This window comes from Chiloscyllium plagiosum, unplaced genomic scaffold (assembly GCF_037043375.1).
Source record: "Chiloscyllium plagiosum isolate Xiang-an unplaced genomic scaffold, Cpla_swu_hap1 HiC_scaffold_44, whole genome shotgun sequence".
Lineage (NCBI taxonomy): Eukaryota > Metazoa > Chordata > Chondrichthyes > Orectolobiformes > Hemiscylliidae > Chiloscyllium > Chiloscyllium plagiosum.
This window is the reverse complement of record NW_028270182.1, coordinates 11,275,119-11,296,758: the sequence shown is the minus strand read 5'-3', so window position 1 is coordinate 11,296,758 and position 21,640 is coordinate 11,275,119. Positions and strand designations below refer to the sequence as shown.

Genomic DNA, 21,640 nt, shown 5'->3' with positions numbered 1-21,640 from the left:
CTGAATTTGTCAAAGGGTTTTGAATGTACATTTTCATGAGGATGGATTTGGGATGGGGCTCCCCTGGGTGCTCAGGGCCCCACGTTAGAATGGGGGAATGACTGAAGGTTTGAATGGCCAGAAGCTCAGAATAAGGGGTTGCACATTTAACACCGAGATGGGGAGGAGGGTTTGTTTTACCCTCCCAGAGTGGGGGCACGTCTCTACCGCAGAGTGCTGCTGAGACAGGTTTTTAATCAGAGTCATAGAGATGTACAGCACGGAGACAGACCCGTCCATGCTGACCAGATATCCCAACCCAGTCTAGTCCCACCTGCCAGCACCAGGCCCATATCCCTCCAAACCCTTCCTATTCATATACCCATCCAGATGCCTCTTAAATGTTGCAATTGTACCAGTCTCCATCACATCCTCTGGCAGCTCATCCCATACACGTACCACCCTCTGTGTGAAAAAGTTGCCCCTTCGGTCTCTTTTATATCTTTCCCCTCTCACCCTAAACCTATGGCCCTCTAGTTCTGGACTCCCCCCACCCACCCCAGGGAAAAGGAGGGGATCGAGGGTGAAGAGGTAGGAAAGTGGATAACCAGATCGAGCTCTGAATGGTGGACCTGATGGGCCGAATGGTCTATTTATGTTTCTCAGGTGTGTAGTCGAACAGAGATCAGAGGCCGGTTTCTGCTGTGCAGTTCCCCCGTGCTGGGATTCAGGGAGAAAGTGAGTCAGCTGCTTAGCGGTGATGGTCTCACCGGTGAAGATCTGCATATTCCGCTAACGCTCATGCAGAGGGGCCGTCTGGATAAGGAAAGCCTTAAAGATGTTGACAATCTAACGACAGATCTTTCACGTGACAGGGACCACCTTTGTGGTTCTGTCGTGGGATTGTTCTTGCGAAGCAGCGCTGTGGGCTCGTCAGCGCGGTGGCTCAGTGGTTAGCACCGCTGCCTCACAGCACCAGGGTCCTCGGTTCGACTCCAGCCTCGGGTGACTGTGTGGAGTTTGCACACTCTCCCTGTGTCTGTGTGGGTTTCCTCCGGGTGCTCCGGTTTCCTCCCACACTCCAAAGATGTGCAGGTCAGGGTGAAGCGGCCGTGCTAAATTGCCCATAATGTTAGGTGCATTAGTCAGAGGGAAATGGGTCTGGGTGGGTTACTGTTCGGAGGGTCGGTGTGGACTGGTTGGGCCGAAGGGCCTGTTTCCCACTCTAGGGAATCTAATCTAATCTCAGAAACAGATTGCCTTTGGCATCGGTCACAGTGGATCTGTGCCCCCTAACCCATCTGTGACCTCGTCCAGTGCCCCGAAATTTGTCCTGAGCCCCTAAGAGAGGATGGGTTGGGGTAAAATGGTCCAGGGGATGGTGGCAGGGGAAGGAAACTGTGAGGACCGTGAAGATGTTAGGGTGGGATCACGGTCGTTAGAGCTCAGTTGAAACTCCACTGTTACCTTGCAACTCCCAAAGCCAAGACTTCAACCCCAGGACCCCACTTAGAGCCATCATGATCCTTTCAGTTTGGGAAGCCCTGCCTTAATATTTTGGGTTAAAACCTATCCATCTCAGTTTGCAAATTGACAAGTGCCGTTTGTAGCAGAGAGTTCCAAACTCCCCCCACCCTATGCCTTTCGAACTGTTCCCCCATTTCACTCAGAAAGAGCCTGGCTCTGATTTTTATACTGTCTCAACATCCGAAAATAGTTTCTCCTTATCCAGTGTCCTACCTTGATATCTGGAGAACATCAATCAAATTCCATATTGACCTTGCTTACTGTGGAGGAGCCTCAGTTTTGCCCTTTAATGTAGATTACAAGGAGGCAGGAAACATAGTTCAGAAACACAAGGCCCTGGGTGGACCAGATTTGAAGAGGTAAAAACAATGACTGCAGATGCTGGAAACCAGATTCTGGATCAGTGGTGCTGGAAGAGCACAGCAATTCAGGCAAACCTCGATTTCGCTGCTCGTCGGACGCTGCCTGAATTGCTGTGCTCTTCCAGCACCACTGATCCAGGACCAGATTTGAAGTCAACAGCTTCAGGAAGGAGATATTGACTTTGGAAGAGGTGCTGTACTGATTCACCAGAGGAAAAACCAACTGGACGCAGGGAGAACGTGCGCAGACAGTCGCCTGAGGGTAGAATCGAACCCGGGTCCCTGACATCGTGAGGCAGCAGTGCTAACCACTGAGCCGCCTTGCCACCCTCAGGGCTGTGTTCTGACAATCTCCCTCAACTGATAACGGGATCGATTGTCAATTTGAAAACTGAGGTGAAAATATTTGTGTTTACCCTGAGGGGGCAAAGGTAGGGGAAGTTCCCAAAGCTGGGAAGTGGGATCCCGGGGCGGGGGGGGGGGGGGGGGGGTGGGAGGTTTGGAATCACTAACAATAGCCACTGTGAAGTTCTAGCAACTGCCCTGTATGAGGCTGCTTGATCTCCCAGGAACCCTTCCTCCCTCACTCCCAGTCACTCTCGATAGGTCTCTGCCAAACTCCAGCCAATGCAACAGGTTTCAATGCCCCACGATTAGGGTCACGGAGGGAGAGAGTTTGGGGAGTGTTGTATTTAGGGACACGGGCAGAAGGCAGACGTATAGACCTTATTTACGTATCTGTCACGGTGGTAGGTCTGGACTGTACAGGAGCTATTGTCACCGATATACTTAACAGTTGATGTCCTGGGGAATGTTACCAAACAAAGAGATCTTCGGGTGCAGGTTCGTAGTTCCTTGAAGGTGGAGTCGCAGGTAGACGGTGGGGAGGGGGGTGAAGACGGCGTTTGGTATGCTTGCCTTTATTGGTCAGTCCATTGAGTATAGGAGTTGGGAGGCCATGTGGAGGCTGTACAGGACATTGCTAAGGCCACTTTTGGAATACTGTGTGCAATTCTGGTTTCCCTGCTATAGGAAAGATGTCGTTCAACTTGAAAGGGTTCAGAGAAGATTTACCAGGATGTTGGAGGGTTTGAGCTACAGGGAGAGGCTGAACAGGCTGGGGCTGTTTTCCATGGAGCGTCGGAGGCTGAGGGGTGACTTTATAGAATCATTCGGGGCTTGGACAGGGTGAATAGCCAAGGTCTTTTCCCTGGGGTGGGGGAGTCCAAAACAAGAGGGCATATGGTGAGAGGGGAAAGATATAAAAGAGACCTGAGGGGCAACTTTTTCACGCAGAGGGTGGCGTGTGTATGGAATGGGCTGCCAGAGGAAGTGGTGGAGGCTGGTACAATTGCAACATTTAAGAGGCGTCTGGATGGGTATATGAATAGGAAGGGTTTGGAGGGATATGGGCCAAATGCTGCCAAATGGGACTAGATTAAATTAGGATATCTGGTCAGCACGGGCAATTGGATCGAAGGGTCTGTTTCCATGCTGTATGTCTCTGTGCCCTTAGTTAGCCCAGTTAGTGGTTAGCCTGGTCAGTAGTCAGACCGGGTCACTCTCGGTCATGTATGTCACAGACCCCAAACCCATTCTACGCCCTTGCCAACCATCTTCCAATTACTGTCCAACATGGTAGATTCAGGTGACAGGGTTGGCCAGGGGGATGGGGAAGGGGGTGCAAATTGGGAGGTGGTAATCAACAGGAGGTTTTCTTTCCCATGATTGACCTGATGCCATGAGGTTACCTGGGGTCCAGAGGGAGTTGACGTTGAGGACTCCCAGGGCAATCCCTCTCCATCGACCACTCTACCATCATCAATTCTAGCTGGTGTGACCCAGGGCTGGTGATGGTGGTACATGGGACATTGGTTGTAAGGTAGGTCGGGTGAATATGTCAGGCCTAATACTGTGTGTATGTGTGTGTGGTGTGTGTATGGGGGGTGGGGGGGGAGGTGAGAGTGTGAGTGGGTGGGTGTGGGGTGTGTGTGTGGTGTGAGTGGGTGAGTGTGTGTGGGGTGTGTGTGTGTGGGGGTGTGTGTGTGTGTTTGGGTGTTTGTGTGTGGGGGGTGTGAGGTGTGTGTGGAGGGTGTGTGTGGAGGGGGTTGTGTGTACGTGTGTGTGTGCGGGGGTGTGTGTGTGGGGGGGTGTGTGAGGTGTGTGTAGAGGGGGTGTGTGTGGAGGGTTTGTGTGTACATAGGGGTGTGTGTACGAGAGTGTGTGTGCATGGGTGGGTGTGTGGGGGTTGTGTGTGTGGGTGTGTGTATGGGGTGTGTGGGTGTGTGTATGGGGTGTGGGTGTGTGTATGGGGTGTGGGTGTGTGTGTGTGGAGGTGTGTGTGTGGAGGGGTGTGTGTGGGGGGAGGGTTTGTGTGTAGGGGTCTGTGTGTGTGGGAAGGGTGTGTGTGGGGAGAATGTGTGTGGGGGGGAGGATGTGTGTGTGGGGAGGGTGTGGGTGTGTGTGTGTGTGGGGTGGGGGGTGGGGGTATGTGTGGGGTGTGTGTGTGTGGGGGGTAATTGTGGATTGTGTGTGTGGGGTGGGGGGGTATGTGTGGGGTGTGTGTGTGTGGGGAGATATGTGTAGGATGTGTGTGTGGGGTGTGTGTGTGTGGGGTGTGTGTGTGTGAGGGGGTGTGTGTGGTGTGTGTGTGTGTGTGTTCTGGGTGTGTGTGTGTGTGTGTGGGTGTGTGTGTGTGGGGGTGTGTGTGGTGTGTGTGTGTGGGGGGGGTGTGTGTGTGGGGAGGTGTGTGTGAGGGGGTGTGTGTGGTGTGTGTGTGTGTGTGGGGTGTGTGTGTGAGGGGGTGTGTGTGGTGTGTGTGTGTGTGGGGGGGGTATGTGTGGGATGTGTGTGTGTGAGGTGTGTGTGGGGAATGTGTGTGTATTTGTGGGGTGTGGGTGTGTGTTTGTGGGGGTGGGTGTGTGTGTGTGTGGGGTGTGCGTGTGGGGGGGGTGTGTGTGGAGGGGATGTGTGGGTGGTGCGGTGTGTTTATGGGTGTGTGTATGTGGGGTGTGTGTGTGTGGTGGGGTGTGCTGTGGGGTGTGGGTGGGGCGGGTGTGGGGGGGTGGGTGTGTGGGGGGATGTGTGTGTGGGGGTGTGGAGGGTGTGTGGGGCTGTGTGCGTGGAGGGTGTGTGTGTGGGGTGTGTGTGTGGGGGGTATGTGTGGGTGTGTGTGTGTGGGTGTGTGTGTGAGGGGTATGTGTGGGGTGTGTGTGGAGTGTGGGGGTGGGAGTGTGGGGGGCTATGGGTGGGGTGTGTGTGTGGGGGGGTGTGTGTATGTGTGGGGGGTATGGTGTGTGTGTGGGTGTGTATGTGTGTGGGGGGGGTATGTGTGGGATGTGTGTGTGGTGTGTGTGCGCAGGGTGTATGTGCGGAATGTGTGTGTGTTTGTGGGGGGTGGGTTTGTGTGTGGGGTGTGTGTGGAGGGGATGTGTGTGTGGTGCGGTGTGTGTGGGATAGTGTGGTTGTGGGTTTGTGTATGTGGGTGTGTGTGTGTGTGGCAGGTGTGCTTGGGGGTGTGTGTGTGGGGTGCGGGTGGGGCGGGTGTGGGAGGGTTGGATGTGTGGGGGGATGTGTGTGTGGGGGTGTGGAGGGTGTGTGGGGCTGTGTGTGTGGAGGGTGTGTATGTGGGTGGGTGGTGTGGGGTGTGTGTGTGGTGGATGTGTGGGGTGTGGGTGTGTGTGTGTGTGGGGTCTGGGTGTGTGTGTGTGGGGTCTGGGTGTGTGTGTGTGGGGGGTGTGGGTGTGTGTGTGTGGGGGGGGTGTGTGTGTGTGGGGGGGGGGTGTGTGTGTGTGGGGGGGGTGGGGGTGTGTGTGTGGGGGGGTGGGGGAGTGTGTGTGTGGGGGGGTGGGGGAGTGTGTGTGTGGGGGGGGGTGGGGGTGTGTGTGTGTGGGGGGGGTGTTTGGGGGTGGGGGTGTGTGTGTGTGTGGGGGGGTGTTTGGGGGTGGGGGTGTGTGTGTGTGTGTGGGGGGGGTGTTTTGGTGTGTGTGTGGGTGTGTGTGTGGGGGGGTATGTGTGGGATGTGTGTGTGTGTTTGTGGGGGTGGGTGTGTGTGGGGTGTGGGTGTGTGTTTGTGGGGGTGGATTTGTGTGTGGGGTGTGTGTGTTTGTGGGGGTGTGTATGGGGTGTGGGGGTGTGTTTGTGGGGGTGTGTGTGGGGTGTGGGTGTGTGTTTGTGGGGGTGTGTTTGTGGGGGTGTGTGTGGGGTGTGGGTGTGTGTTTGTGGGGGTGTGTTTGTGGGGGTGTGTGTGGGGTGTGGGTGTGTGTTTGTGGGGGTGGGTTTGTGTGTGTGTGGGGGGGATGTGTGGAGGGGATGTTTGTGTGTGGGGCGGTGTGTTTGTGGATGTGTGTGTGTGTGGATGTGTGTGTGTGTGTGTGGAGAGGTGTGTGTGTGGGGGGGTGTGCTTGGGGGTGTGTGTGTGGGGTGTGGGTGGGGCGGGTGTGGGAGGGGTGGGTGTGTGGGGAGATGTGTGTGTGGGGCTGTGTGTGGAGTGTGTGTGGGGCTGTGTGTGGAGTGTGTGTGGGGCTGTGTGTGGAGGGTGTGTGGGGCTGTGTGTGTGGAAGGTGTGTGTGTGTGTATGTGGGTGGGTGTGTGGGGTGTGTGTGTATGGGGGGGTGTGTAGGGTGTGTGTGTGTGTGTGTATGAGGGTGTGTGTGTGTATGAGGGTGTGTGTGGGGTGTGTGTGGGGTGTGTGTGGGGGGGATGTGTGTGGGGTGTGTGTGGGGGGGATGTGTGTGGGGTGTGTGTGGGGGGGATGTGTGTGGGGTGTGTGTGGGGGTGATGTGTGTGGGGTGTGTGTGTGTGGGCGCGGTGTGTGTGGGAGGGTGTGTGGGGGGATGTGGGTGTGTGTGTGTGTGTGTGTGGGGGGTGTGTGTGTGGGTGTGTGGGTTGTGTGTGGGGGGGTGTGTGGGTGTGTGGGTTGTGTGTGGGGGGGTGTTTGTGTGTGTGTGGGTTGTGTGTGGGGGGGTGTGGGTGTGTTTGTGTGTGTGGGGGGTGTGTGTGTGGGGGGTGTGTGTGTGTGGGGGGTGTGTGTGTGTGGGGTGTGTGTGTGTGTGGGGGGTGTGTGGGTGTGGGGGGGGGTGTGTGGGGGATGTGTGTGGGGGGGATGTGTGTGGGGGGGGATGTGTGTGGGGTGTGTGGGGGGGATGTGTGTGGGGTGTGTGGGGGGGGTGTGTGTGGGGTGTGTGGGGGGGGTGTGTGTGGGGGAGATGTGTGTGGGGGGGTGTGTGTGGGGGAGATGTGTGTGGGGGGGTGTGTGTGGGGGAGATGTGTGTGTGGGGGGTGTGTGGGAGGGTGTGTGGGGGGATGTGGGTGTGTGTGTGTGCGGGTGTGTGCGGGGGTGTGGGTGTGTGTGTGCGGGGGTGTGGGTGTGTGTGTGTGGGGGGGGGTGTGGATGTGTGTGTGTGGGGGGGGTGTGTGGGCGGGGTGTGTGTGTGTATATATGTATGTGGGGGGATGTGTGTGTGTATGTGGGGGGATGTGTGTATATGTGGGGGGGATGTGTGTGTCTGTGTGGGGGGGATGTGTGTATCTGGGTGTGTGTGTATGTGTGGGGTGTGTGGGGGGGATGTGTGTGTGATGTGTATGGGGGAGATGTGTGGGGCGGTGTGTGTGTGTGGGGCGGTGTGTGTGTGGGGGGAAGGTGTGAGTGTGTGTAGGGTGTGTGTGTGTGTGTGGGCGGGGAGTGTGTGTGTATATGTGTATGTGGGGGGATGTGTGTGTGTATGTTGGGGGGATGTGTGTGTGTATGTGGGGGGGATGTGTGTGTGTGGGGGGGATGTGTGTGTCTGTGTAGGGGGGATGTGTGTGTGGCGGGCGTGTGTGTGTGTGTGTGGCGGGAGTGTGTGTGGGGGCTGGGTGTGTGTGTGTGTTTTTGAGTGTGTGTGGGGGGGTGTCTGTGGGTGTATGTGTATGTCTGTGTGGGGTGTGTGTGAGTGTGTGTGTGTCTGTGTGGGTGAGTCTGTGTGTGTGTGGGGGGGGTCTGTGTGTGTGGGGGGGTCTGTGTGTGTGGGGGGGTGTCTGTGTGTGTGGGGGTGTCTGTGTGTGTGTGGGGGGGTGTCTGTGAGGGTGGGGGTGTGGGGGTGTCTGTGAGTGGGGGGGTGTCTGTGTGTGTGGGGGGTGGTGTGTGTGTCTGTGTGGGGTGTATGTGTGTGTCTGTTTTGGGTGTGTATGTGTGTGGGTGAGTCTGTGTGTGTGTGGGGGTTGTCTGTGTGTGTGGGGGGGTGTCTATGTGTGTCTGTGTGGGTGTCTGTGAGTGTGTGTGTCTGTGTGGGGGGGGTGAGTGTGTGTGTGTGTTTGTGTGTGTGTGAGTGTGGGGTGTGTGTCTGTGTCTGGGGTGTGAGTGAGTGTGTGTCTGCGTGTATGTCTGTGTGGGGTATGTGTGTGAGTGTGTGTGTCTGTGTGGGGTGTTTTTGTGTCTGTGTGGGGGTTGTCTGTGTGTGAGTGTGTGTGTCTGTGTGGGGTGTGTGTGTGTCTGTGTGGGGTATGTGTGTGAGTGTGTGTGTCTGTGTGGGGTGTGTGTGTGTCTGTGTGGGGTGTGTGTGTGTCTGTGTGGGATGTGTGCGAGTGTGTGTGTGTTTGTGTGGGGTGTGTGTGAGTGTGTGTGAGAGTTTGTGTGTGGGGGGTGTGAGTGTGTGTGGGGGGTGTGAGTGTGTGTGGGGGGTGTGAGTGTGTGTGTGGAGGTGTGAGTGTGTGTGTGGGGTGTCTGTGTGTTAGTGAGTGTGTGTGTGTGACTTTGTGTGTTGTGTGTGTGTCTGTGTGGGGTATGTGTGTGTCTGTGTGGGGTGTGTGTGTCTGTGTGTGTGTCTGTGTGGGGTATGTGTGTGAGTGTGTGTGTCTGTGTGTGTGTATTAGTGTGTGTGTGTGTGACTGTGTGTGTGTGTATTAGTGTGTGTGTGTGTGTGACTGAGAGAGAGAGAGAGAGAGAGACAGCTGTCTTGGGATTAGAAAAGTGGACTTTCCTTCCAAGGGCTGGACGCGCCTTTGCCGTTTCCGGTGTCTCGGCCGATACTGGATGATCTGTCCGGTTTCTGATTCTACAGCGAACTATACTGTAAACGGAAGAGCCTTGGGAAAAGTTGATGAGCGGAGAGACCTGGGAGTTGGGTCCATTGTACAGGTTGCTGCACAGAGTGGTCAAGAAGGCATATGCTTGCCTTCATCGGACGGGGTATTGAGTATAAGAACTGGCAGGTCATGTTAAAATTGTACAAGACGTTGATTACATTTGGAATACTGTGTACAGTTCTGGTCACCACATTACCAAAAGGATGTGAACGCTTTGGAGAGGGTGCAGAGAAGGTTTACGAGGATGTTGCCTGGTATGGAAGGTGCTAGCTATGAAGAGAGATTGAGTAGGTTAGGATTGTTTTCATTAGAAAATAGGAGATTGGGGGGGGGACCTGACTGAGGTCTACAAAATCATGAAGGGTATAGACAGGGTGGATAGAGACCAGCTTTTTCCCAGGGTGATGGATTCAGTAACGAGAGGTCCCACTTTCAAAGTGAAAGGTGAAAAGTTTAAGGGGTATACACACGGCAAATACTTTACACAGAGGGTGGCGTGTGCCTGGAGCGCGTTGCCAGCAGAGGTAGTGGAGGCAGGCACAGTAGATTAATTTAAGATGCATGTGGACAGATGCATAAGTAGATGGGGAGCAGAGGGATCCAGATGCTTAGGAAATGGGCGACAGGTTGAGACAGTAGATTTGGATCGGCTCAGGCTTGGAGGGCTGAAGGGCCTGTTCCTGGGCTGTACATTTTCTTTGTTCATTCCTTTTTAACTTTCCTCTCGCGGCTTCCTCAGCCATTACGGAGGGTCGTTACAAACAGCCCCGTGACTGTGGGTCTGGAGTCACGGGTAGGCCACACTGGGTAAGGATGGTAAATCTCCTTACCTGTGGTGGAGGATGCTTTCAGAATGATCACATTTAATTCCACTTGTATTAATGAGTTGAAATTGAAGAGCTGCTGGTCATTGCAGCATTAACCACTACTAGGAGGAAGTGAGGACTGCAGGTGCTGGAGATCAGAGTCGAGAGTGTGGTGCTGGAAAAGCGCAGCAGGTCAGGCAGCGTCTGAGGAGCAGGAGAATCGACGGGCTTGCTGAAGGGGTAATGCCCGAAATGTCGACTCTCCTGCTCCTCGGATGCTGCCTGACCTGCTGTGCTTTTCCAGCACCACACTCTCTGCATTAGCCTCTACCGCTGGGTGACCAGCCCATTGACTATGTCTCTGCTCCCACCAGCCCCCAGTCCTTGGCTGGATATCCCCTTCTCGTCCTGGAACCATCTGAATAGATTCCTTCACATCCTGTGATGGATGGAGGGTGTATTGCTCCCTGTAGGACAAGGCGCTGGGAGATTAACCAGTGACCATGCTAGCAAACTGTGCCATTTCCAGCTGGTTAATGCAACAACAACACTGCATTTGCAGTGCACCTAAAGAACAATCTCAAATTTGACACACTAAGGGGATGCAATGGGCTGATGATGCAAAACTCTGTCAAAAAAACTAGTTTCAAGGAACATCTGAAAGGAGTGGGTGGGGGGGGTGGGGAACAAAGGAATTCCAGAGGTTAAAGGTTAAGCCAGCTGGAGGCATGATTACTGATGATGGAACGATGGAAATGAGAGGGTGGGCAAGAGGCTGGGATTGCAGGACTGCAGGTATTTCGGAGGTCTGTCTGGCTGGAGGTGCTTACGGAGATAGGCCGGGGAGTGAGGTATTTCAAAACAAGGATGAGGATTTTGAAACTGAGGCCTACGCAGGCTGGGTGCCCACCGGTGGGGGGGGGGGTGCGAGTGAGGTATGGCGTGAGGTAGTGAGACCGAGAGAGTAGAGTTTGCTGAGAATGGGAGAATTTTACCTGTGAGGAACAGATGCTGAGGGCAGGCCGCATGGAGGTGTACAAAGTGGTGAGGGACCTGGAGAGGGGGGGAAAGGAAAAGTTGCGTTTCCTCACGAGACAGGCCGGTAAGTTGACAGCGAAGACAGGAAGTAACCAGTGGAAGGGTTGAAGGGTTGTGAGAGTCTGGAACTCAAAAGACTGCCAACTCACAGCCTCTCTTGAAGGCTCAGGATTAGAGATATTATAAAAATAAATGAGCTCTCCAGGGAACTGGGTGTGAGCTTGAAAATGAGGGATTTCTGGTTAATCGCAGGAGGACAGCTCCGGATGAATGAAATGTCTATTGATACCAGGTGCTGGAATCCCCACCCTTAACCACTGCCTCATATTCTGTTAGTGTCTCTCCAGTTACTGTGTCCTGTTACTGAATGTACCATTAGCCAGGGCTGTGTGTCCTGTCAATATCTCTGAGTGCTGCTGCTAATTCTCTCTTCTCTCTGTCAGATGAGGTGGGAGCTCTTGTGTTTGACATCGGCTCATACACTGTGAGAGCTGGCTACGCTGGAGAGGACTGCCCCAAGGTTCACGATTGTCGCTCGTTTCTTTTCACTTGCTGTTGTATCTTAACCTGCGCCCGTTCCCACTAACTTCTGCTGCCTCTCTCTCTCCCTCTCTCTCTCTCTCTCTCTCTCTCTCTCTGCTACTACCTGGCAGTTACTTGTTCTGCAGTGCCCAAACTCTTGCTGCTTCTGAAATGCCCACACACTTATCAAACCAAAAGAGTGCAGAGAGAAAGGTGGAATTATCAAGTCAGACAGACGGACAGCACAGAAACAGACCCTTCAGTCCAATGTGTCCATGCTGACCAGAAATCCAAATTAACCTAGTCCCATTTGCCAGCACCCGGCCCATATCCCTCCAAACCCTTCCTATTCATATGCCCATCCAGATGCCTTTTAAATGCTGTAATTGTACCAGCCTCCACCACTTCCTCTGGCAGCTCATTCCATACACGTACCACTGTCTGTGTGAAAAAGTTGCCCCTTAGGTCTCTTTTATATCTTTCCCTCTTTTTTTGGACTCCCCTATCCTGGGGAAAAGACCTTCGCTATTTACCCTATCAAAGCCCCTAATTATTTTATAATCCTCTAGAAGGTCACCCCTCAGCCTCCAACGCTCCAGGGAGAACAGCCCTAACCTCTCCCTATAGCTCATATCCTCCAACCCTGGCAACATCCTTGTAAGTCTTTTCTGAACCCTTTCAAGTTTCATAACGTCTTTCCGATAGGAAGGAGACCGGAATTGCACGCAATATTCCAACAGTGGCCTAACCAATATCCTGTACAGCCGCAACATGACCTCCCAACTCCTGTACTCAATACTCTGACCAATAAAGGAAAGCATACCAAACGCCTTCTTCACTATCCTATCTACCTGTGACTCTACTTTCAAGGAGCTATGAACCTGCACTCCAAGGTCTCTTTGTTCAACAACACTCCCGAGGACCTTACCATTAAGTGTACAAGTCCTGCTAAGGTTTGCTTTCCCAAAATGCAACACCTCACATTTATCTAAATTGAACTCCATCTGCCACTTCTCAGCCCATTGGCCCATCTGATCAAGGTCCTGTTGTAATCTGAGATAACCTCCTTCACTGTCCGCTTGTAGGAATGCACGTAAGAATTTTACCCGTGACAAACGGTCAAATAAGCTGGGATTGGATTCTTTGGAACAGGGGCTGAGGGCAGATTTAGTTGTCAGGTATACAGTCATGAGGGACTTAATAGGAAAGATATATAGCAGTCAGATCAGTAACCAGGCAGCAGAGATTTGTAATTGGAAGAGTTTGAGGGGAAGGTCAAGAAGAAATAGTTTTTGCCCTGACAGTTTACAGCAGATGTGAGGAAATCCCAGAGGGTGGCAGTAATCCGGAACTCATTGCCTGTGAGGGTAGAAACCCTCTGGTCGTTTAAGAATATTCAGATGGGCTCTTGTAATGTCAAGGCTGTGGGCCCAGTGCTGGGAAATGGGATCGGAATAGTTAGGTGATTACTTCGGACAGGCATTGACTCGATGGGCCGAAGGGCATTTTTTCTCTGCTGTAGATCTCCACAACTCAACATGGATTTGATGGGGACAGTGTAGAGGGAGCTTTACTCTGTTTCTAACCCTGTACAGTCCCTGACCTGGGAGTGGTTGATGGGGACATTGTAGAGGGAGCTTTACTTTGTGTCTAACCCTGTGCTGTCCCTGTCCTGGGAGTGTTTGATGGGGAACAGTGTAGAGGGAGCTTTACTCTGTATCTAACCCTGTGCTGTCCCTGTCCTGGGAGTATTTGATGGGGAACAGTGTAGAGAGAGCTTTACTCTGTATCTAATCCTGTGCTGTCCCTGTCCTGGGAGTGTTTGATGGGGAACAGTGTAGAGGGAGCTTTACTCTGTATCTAACCCTGTGCTGTCCCTGTCCTGGGAGTGTTTGATAGGGGACAGTGTAGAGGAAGCTTTACTCATTGTGTGTCATTGAAATTTCCTCCTTAGGTCTTGCGCCCACCCATAGTTCCAACCCAACCCTTCCCTTCCTGACCGGGTGTGGGTCACCCTCTGTCACACCCTTTCACTTCAAAGTTGTCCACACCTTTCTGTCTGTGATTTCACTCCCGGAGGTGGGGTGGGGGGGGGGGGGGGAGTGAAACTGAAACAAGCCTTTTGTTTTTGCCTCGCCCCGACGTCTCTGCTGGTTTCTGTTTTCCCAGGCGGACTTCCCGACCACCGTGGGACTCATTAACCACGATGAGGCGGCTATGGAGATCGATGGAGAGAAGGACGCTAAGTCGGGGAAGACATACTACATTGACACTAACTCCCTGCACGTGCCCAGGGAGGGTGTGGAGGTTATCTCTCCTCTGAAGAATGCAATGAGTGAGTGACTGTTTCGGAGGTGAGGTGGGGGGGGGGGGGGGGGAATGCCATAGACCCGAATGTGACCCCGTATCCTGTGCCACTCTCCCACCTGAGACCCATCCACTTCCTGGGGCGGGCCACAGGGTTCAGCATGGGTATGGTTGCTTGATCCTTGTTCGTGGCTAGGCCCAGCCATTGAGCTTCAGCCAGCTATTCCTCTATGGAGGCCACCACAGTTTGAATCTAACCGCACCCACCTAGGCCTGTGCAAGTGGATTGACAATTCAGAGCTGATGCGATGACCCTGACCAAAACCTGTCAAAATATATTTCGAAGATGGCCTAGAATCCTGAGTGTTCCCTAGTTTAAAGGCAAGTGTCAGGTGTTTTGTACTGCATTCAATTCGGTTGGTTAAACTCTCCAGCACTAACCAAAACATATTTTATTCATGCACGCTAGTTAAAAGCAAGAAGACATTGGAATGATTTAACTCTGTTGGAAAACTGAACAGAATAATAGATTATTTAACTACTAACCAGTAACTTTTCCAATAGTAACATCCCATAAACACACCGTTGGCAAAAGGCAAAAATCAGTAAAGTTGATTGTTTCACAGGCAAGTCTCCAGTCCAGGAGGAAAGACATCAAGAGAAAACTCAGAGAGAGAGTAGCAGGGAGAGATGTACAGCAGCTTCTAAACCCAGCTTCAAGACCCCAGCAACTGCAACTGAAAAACTAAAAATCCTGGTTGTGGGGAATTTCACCCACCCAGTCAGGCTGCTTCTATTGTTCTTACTTTTTTTAATAAACCCAAGGCCTCACAAACTGTTTCCTTTATTGGCTCCGAGTAGACCTTTCGGCATCTTTCTCTTAACCTTTCTTCATTAAAAAAAAAGGACAAAATCTACCTCTTCAAGCTATATTATGGTTACAGTGGCAAGCTGCCATTTTAAGCCACTGCAGTCTTTGGGGTATAGGGACACTCGCACAGTATGGTTAGGGAGGGAGTCCCAGGATTTTGACCCAGCGACACTGAAGGAACGGTGATATATTTCCAAGTCAGGATGGCATGTGGCTTGCAGGGTGCAGTATCCTGTGTCCCCCTCATCCTGAGTCAGTTAACAGTGTGATAATGAGCAAATAATCTGTTTTCTTTGTACGTTGCTTGTTATAGAGTCACAGAAGTAGACCCTTCGGCCCAACCAGTCCGTGCCGACCATAATCCCAAACTAAACCAGTCCCAGCTGCCTGCTCCTGGCCCACACCCCTCCAAACCTTTCCTGTTCATGTATCCATCCAAATGTCTTTTAAATGTTGTAACTGTACCTGCACTCACCACTTCCTCTGGCAGCTCATTCCACACACTTGACCACTCTCTCTGTGTAAAAACGTCATCTGTCATGCCCTCTGTAAATCCTTCTTCTCTCACCTTAAAATTGTGTCCCCTTGTCCTGAAATCCCACACCATTGGGAAAAGTCCCTTACTCATCACCTCAACTGTGCCCCTCATGATTTTATAAGGTCACTCCTCAACCTCCTACGCTCCAGGGATAAAAGTCTCAGCCTCTCCTTATGACTCCTCCATTCCCGGCAACAACCTCGTTACAGAGGAGGTTGAGAGGTGACTTAATTGAGACATATGCAATAATCAGAGGGTTAGAGAGGGTGGACAGTGAGAGCCTTTTTCCTTGGATGGTGATGGCTAGCACGAGGGGACATAGCTTTAAATTGAGGGGTGATAGATATAGGAACAGGTGTCAGAGGTAGTTTCTTTACTCAGAGAATGCCCTGCCTGCAACAGCAGTAGACTCGCCAACTTTAAGGGCATTTAAATGGGCATTGGATAAACACATGGATGACAATGGAATAGTTTAGGTTAGTTGGGCTTCAGATTGGTTCCACAGGTCGGCGCAACATCAATGCACTGTAATGTTCTATGTTCTAACAAAGACCTTTTCTGAACCCCCTCCAGCTTAATACATGGACACCAAGGGATCTTGGTGTCCATGTACACAGATCTCTGAAAGTTGCCACCCAGGTAAATAGTGCGGTGAGGAAGGCATATGGCGTACTGGCTTTTATTGGTAGAGGAATTGAGTTCCGGAGTACTGAGGTCATGATGCAGTTGTATAAAACTCTGGTGCGGCCGCATCTGGAATATTGTGTGCAGTTTTGGTCGCCATACTATAGGAAGGATGTGGAGGCACTGGAACGGGTGGAGAGGAGGTTTACCAGGATGTTGCCTGGTATGGAAGGAAGATCGTATGAGGATAGACTGAGACACTTGGGGCTGTTTTCATTAGAGAAAAGAAGGTTTAGGGGTGACTTGATTGAGGTGTACAAGATGATTAGGGGGTTAGATAGGGTTGACAGTGTGAACCTTTTCCCGCGTATGGAGTCGGGTATTACAAGCGAGTCGTAAGTTCATGGAATGCCCTGCCAGCAGCAGTGGTGGACTCTCCCTCTTTATGGGTATTTAAGCGGGCATTGGATAGGTATATGGAGGATAGTGGGTTAGTATAGGTTAGGTGGGCTTGGATCGGCGCAACATCGAGGGCCAAAGGGCCTGTACTGCGCTGTATTCTTCTATGTTCTATGTCTATGTTAATAATAATATAACAGGGTGATCAGAACCGCACACTTTACCTCAGAAGTGACGTCACCAAAAAGCGTTTCTCAGGAGTAATGCCACGGCATCTGAGAGGACAGACGGGGCATTAGTTAAATGTCTCACTGGAAACACAGCACCTCAGTACTGCACTGGGACCTTTGCCTTGGGTTTTACATGCCTGGAGTCGGACTTGAACCGGGGACCTTGTGATGCAGTGCTACCAACTGAACCGCTCCTGCCTTCCTCTGGGGAGAGGTGAAAAACCAGGCTAAAGAGGACGTAGGAACACAAGTAGGCCAATCTGCCCCTTGAGCCTGTTCCACCATTTAATGAGATCATGGCTACACTGTGAGCTTATTCCATATACCTGCCTTTAGCCTGTATCTCTTAACACCTTTGTTTCATCACAAGAAGTTTGCAAGTAATGAGGAAGGCAAATGGAATATTGCCTTCCATTGCTATGGGGATGGAGTTTAAAAGCAGGGAGGTTATGCTGTAGCTGTACAGGCCGCACCTGGAGTACTGTGTGCAGTTTTGGTCTCCTCACTTGAGGAAGGACGTACTGGCTCTGGAAGGGGGTGCAGAGGGGGTTCACTCGGTTGATTCCGGAGTTGAGGGGGATTGGCTTATGAGGAGAGATTGAGTAGATTGGAACTATAATCGTTGGAATTCAGAAGAATGAGGGGCGATCATATAGAAATATATAAAATGCTGAACGGAATAGATAAGATAGGAGCAGAGAGGCTGTTTCCACTGGTGGGTGAAACTAGAACAAGGGGGGAGCAGATTTGGGACGGAGTTGAGGAGGAACGTCTTCGCCCAAAGGGTTGAGAATCTGTGGAATTCTCTACCCAGGCAAGCAGTTCAGGCTGCCTCATCGAAGGCAAAGAGAGAGAGAGATTTGAACAGTAAAGGGATTAAGGGTTAATGAGAGCAGGTGGGTCAGTGGGGCCGAGGCCAGGAAAAGGTCAGCCACGATCTTACTGAATGAACGAGGGGGTCATTCCAATGATTATAGTTCCAGTCTACTCAATCTCTCCTCATAAGCCAACCCCCTCAACTCCGGAATCAACCGAGTGAACCCCCTCTGCACCCCCTCCAGAGCCAGTACGTCTTTCCTCAAGTAAGGAGACCAAAGCTGCACACAGTACTCCAGGTGCGGCCTGTACAGCTTCAACATAACCTCCTGCTTTTAAACTCCATCCCCTTAGCAATGGAGGACGATATTCCATTTGCCTTCCTCATGACTTGCTGCACCTGCAAACCAACTTCTACTCCTGCTCCTGGTACTTGTGTATTATTATCTATCTCAAATTTAAAACTAACAACTGATCTCGCATCCACTGCTGTCTGTGAGGCTGAATTGCAAACATAGAATCCCTACGGTGTGGAAGCAGGCCATTCGGGCCATCAAGTCCACACTAACCCTTTGAAGAGCATCCCAACCAGACCAACCCCATCTATCCTATAAACCTACATTCCCATGGATAATCCAGTCTAACCTGCACATCCCTGGGCACTATGGGGCAATTTAGCATGGCCAATCCACCCTAACCTGCACATCCCTGGACACTATGGGACAATTTAGCATGGCCAATCCACCCTAACCTGCACATCCCTGGACACTATGGGACAATTTAGCACGGCCAATCCACCCTAACCTGCACATCCCTGGACACTATGGGACAATTTAGCACGGCCAATCCACCCTAACCTGCACATCCCTGGACACTATGGGACAATTTAGCACAGCCAATGCACCCTAACCTGCACATCTCTGGACACTATGGGACAATTTAGCACGGCCAATCCACCCTAACCTGCACATCCCTGAGCACCATGGGACAATTTAGCACGGCCAATCCACCCTAACCTGCACATCCCTGAGCACCATGGGACAATTTAGCACGGCCAATCCACCCTAACCTGCACATCCCTGGACACTATGGGACAATTTAGCACGGCCAATCCACCCTAATCTGCACATCCCTGGACACTATGGGACAATTTAGCACGGCCAATCCACCCTAACCTGCACATCCCTGGACACTATGGGACAATTTAGCACGGCCAATCCATCCGAACCTGCAGATCCCAGGACACTATGGGACAATTTAGCACAGCCAATCCACCCTAACCTACACATCCCTGGACACTATGGGACAATTTAGCACGGCCAATCCACCCTAACGTTCACACCTTTGGAGTGTGGGAGGAAACCGGAGCACCCGGAGGAAACCCACGCAAACACGGGGAGAATGTGCAAACTCCACACGGACAGTTGCCCGAGGCTGGAATCGAACCTGTGAGGCAGCAGTGCTAACCACTGACCCACCGTGCTGCCCCACCTCGAGGAATGCTTTCAGACATCTCTCCTGAATTGGACTATGCCTCCAGTTCCGGAATCTTGATTTCCTCCGGCTCCTCTTGTTAATGTTTGGAAAACTTCAATCAGATCACCCCTTAACCTTCCAAATTCTCGATAATTTGCATAATCTCTGTTCATAATTTAACCGCGCGAATCCAGGGATCATTCTGAGAAAATCCATATTGTACTGCCTCCGAGGCCAATATATCCTTCCCAATGTGGACATTTTACAGGTGCCCACAATGTAATCTCCTGCTGCTATAAGGGCTGGTATGCCTTCTGAATCAAAAAGGTAAAATTGTTATTCAATGAATTGGTCAGAGCATTGAATACAGGAGTTGGGAGGTCATGTTGCAGCTGTACAGGACATTGGTTAGGCCACTGTTGGAATATTGTGTGCAATTCTGGTCTCCTTCCTATAGGAAGGAAATTGTGAAACTTGAAAGGGATCAGAAATAAATAAATGGAAATTGCCGGGTTTGAAGGGTTTGAGCTACAGGGAGAGGTTGAATAGGCTGGGGCTGTTTTCCCTGGAGCGTTGGAGGCTGAGGGGTGACCTTATAGAGGTTTATAAAATCATGAGGGGCATGGATAGGGTGAATAAGACAAGGTCTTTTCCCTGGGGTCGGGGAGTTCAGAACTAGAGGGCATAGGTTTAGGGTGAGAGGGGAAAGATATAAAAGAGACCTAAGGGGCGTCTTTTTCACACAGAGGGTGGTGCGTGTATGGGATGAGCTGCCAGAGGAAGTGGTGGAGGCTGGTACAATTGCAACATTTAAAAGGCACCTGGATGGGTATATGACTAGGAAGGGTTTGGGGGGATATGGGCCAAGTGCTGGCAAATGGGACTAGATTGGGTTGGGATATCTGGCCGGCATGGACGGGTTGGACCGAAGGGTCTGTTTCCGTGCTGTACTGCAAGCTCCTCTTGTTCTGTCTTTCACCTATCTCTATCTTTACCCTCCATCCCTGAGCTTTATTCAAGACTTCCTTTTGTGTACTTTTTCACTCTTCCTCTCTCTGTTTCATCATGATCAGGCAATGCTGGTGTTGGACTGGGGTGGACAAACTTAAAAATCACACAACACCAAGTTAGAGTCCAATTGATTTATTCGGAAGCACTAGCTTTCGGAGCGCTGCTCCTTCATCAGGTGGTTGTGGAGTATAAGATTGTAAGACACAGAATTTATAGCAAAAGTTTACAGTGTGATGTAGCTGAAATTATACATTGAGAAAGACTTGAATTGTTTGTTCAGTCTCTCATCTTTTAGAATGAACATGTTAGTTTCAATTCTTTCATATGTAAATCGCAAAACTTTTTTTAAAAGTTACATTCTCAAGTGAACTTTAACAACTGGTGTCATGTCGACCCAGATAATGTATTGAAGGTGTTAGCTTCCCTGTGTGAGGCTGTCTGTGCCACAATGGTCAGACTGATTCTAATCTAAAAACCGGATTTACAGAAACTTACATGGATTCATGCAGTTTTTGAGCAATGTACAATGTCATTCTGTACGTACAAATTCACCCCAAAAACTTATACGCGTGTGTGTGTGGGGTGGGGGGGGGGGGGAGTTGTTGGGGGTGGGGGTGGTTATGAGTGTCTGTGAAAGGGTGTGTGAATGTGTGAGTGTAAAGGGATTTAAGTCTGTGAGAGGGGGTGTGTGGGAGTATATGTGTGTCTATGTATGTGTGTGCGTGTTTGAATGTGTGCGTCTGTATGTGTGTGTGTGTCTGTATGTGTGGAAGTGTGTGTGTGTCTGTATGTGTGGGTCTGTATGTGTGTGTGTGGGAGTGTGTGTGTGGGAGTGTCTGTGTGTGTCTGTATGTGTGTGTGTGTGGGAGTGTGTGTGTCTGTATGTGTGTGTGAGGGAATGTGTATGTATGTGTGTGTGTGTGTCTGTGTGTGTGTATGTGTGTGTGTCTGTATATGTGTGTGTGTGGGAGTGTACGTGTGTGTGTGTGTCTGTATGTATGTATGCGTGTGTGTCTGTGTGTATGTGTAGTGCAGTGGGGTCACCTGTAGTGTGCTATGAACCCAAGGTCCCGGTTGAGGCCCTCCCCATGGATACCGAACTTGGCTATCAGCCTCTGCTGACAGGACTATACCATACAACCTTGTCACGGTAGATGCTACAAGATGTGTCGGAATGTCGACACGGATACCATCATTGCGCGTGGGGATACCTCCCACCATGTATGTGGCAGGGACTCATGTGACTCAGCCAACGTTGTCTATCTCATACGCTGCAGGCAAGAATGCCCTGAGGCATGGTACATTGGCGAGACCAAACAGAGGCTACGGGGACACCACAGAAGAATCAACAATAGGAGTGTTCCTTCCTAGTTGGAGAGCACTTCAGCGGTCAGGGACATTCGACCTCAGACCTTTGGGTGACTGCCCTCCAAGGTGGACTTCGGGACAGGAACAACGAAATGTGGCCAAGCAGAGGCTGATAGCCAAGTTCAGTACCCCTAGGGAGGGCCTCAACCGGGATCTTGGGTTCATGTCACACTACAGGTGACCACCATTGCACTACACACACACAGACACTCCTACACACACACACACACAGAGAGGCACTCACTCAGACCCTTTCTCATATGCTCACACATACACTCCCACACACACCCTCTCATAGACACTTATAAACCCCCCCAACTCCCCCACACACGCATTCACGTGCACACACGCACCCACGTGCACACACATGCACCCACGTGCACACACATGCACCCACTTGCACACACACGCGTATAAGTTTGTGGGGTGAATTTGCACGTACAGAATGACATTGTACATTGCTCAAAAACTGCATGAATCCATGTAAGTTTCTGTAAATCCGGTTTTTAGATTAGAATCAGTCTGACCATTGTAGCACAGACAGACAGTCTCACACAGGGAGCTAACACCTTCAATACATTATCTGGGTTGACATGACACCAGTTGTTAAAGTTCACTTGAGAATGTAACTTTTTGCAATTTACATATGACAGAACTGAAACCAACATGGTCATTCTAAAAGAAGAGAGACGTAACAATCC

The 21,640-nt window shown here is 51.4% G+C and overlaps 1 protein-coding gene across 2 annotated transcripts in view; it reads left to right on the top strand.

Annotated features, from left to right (window-relative positions):
- The window catches only part of LOC122544393 (actin-like protein 6B), an 85,755-nt gene that overhangs the window by 401 nt on the left and 63,714 nt on the right, over window positions 1-21,640 (top strand). Inside the window, exons 2-3 of one of the 2 annotated variants that reach the window (XM_087982695.1) lie at window positions 11,221-11,297; window positions 13,469-13,634. In XM_087982695.1, coding sequence (XP_087838821.1) covers window positions 11,221-11,297; window positions 13,469-13,634 — 243 coding nt within the window. The remainder of the gene's footprint in view (window positions 1-11,220; window positions 11,298-13,468; window positions 13,635-21,640) is intronic. The other variant, XM_087982697.1, reaches the window with a different exon arrangement.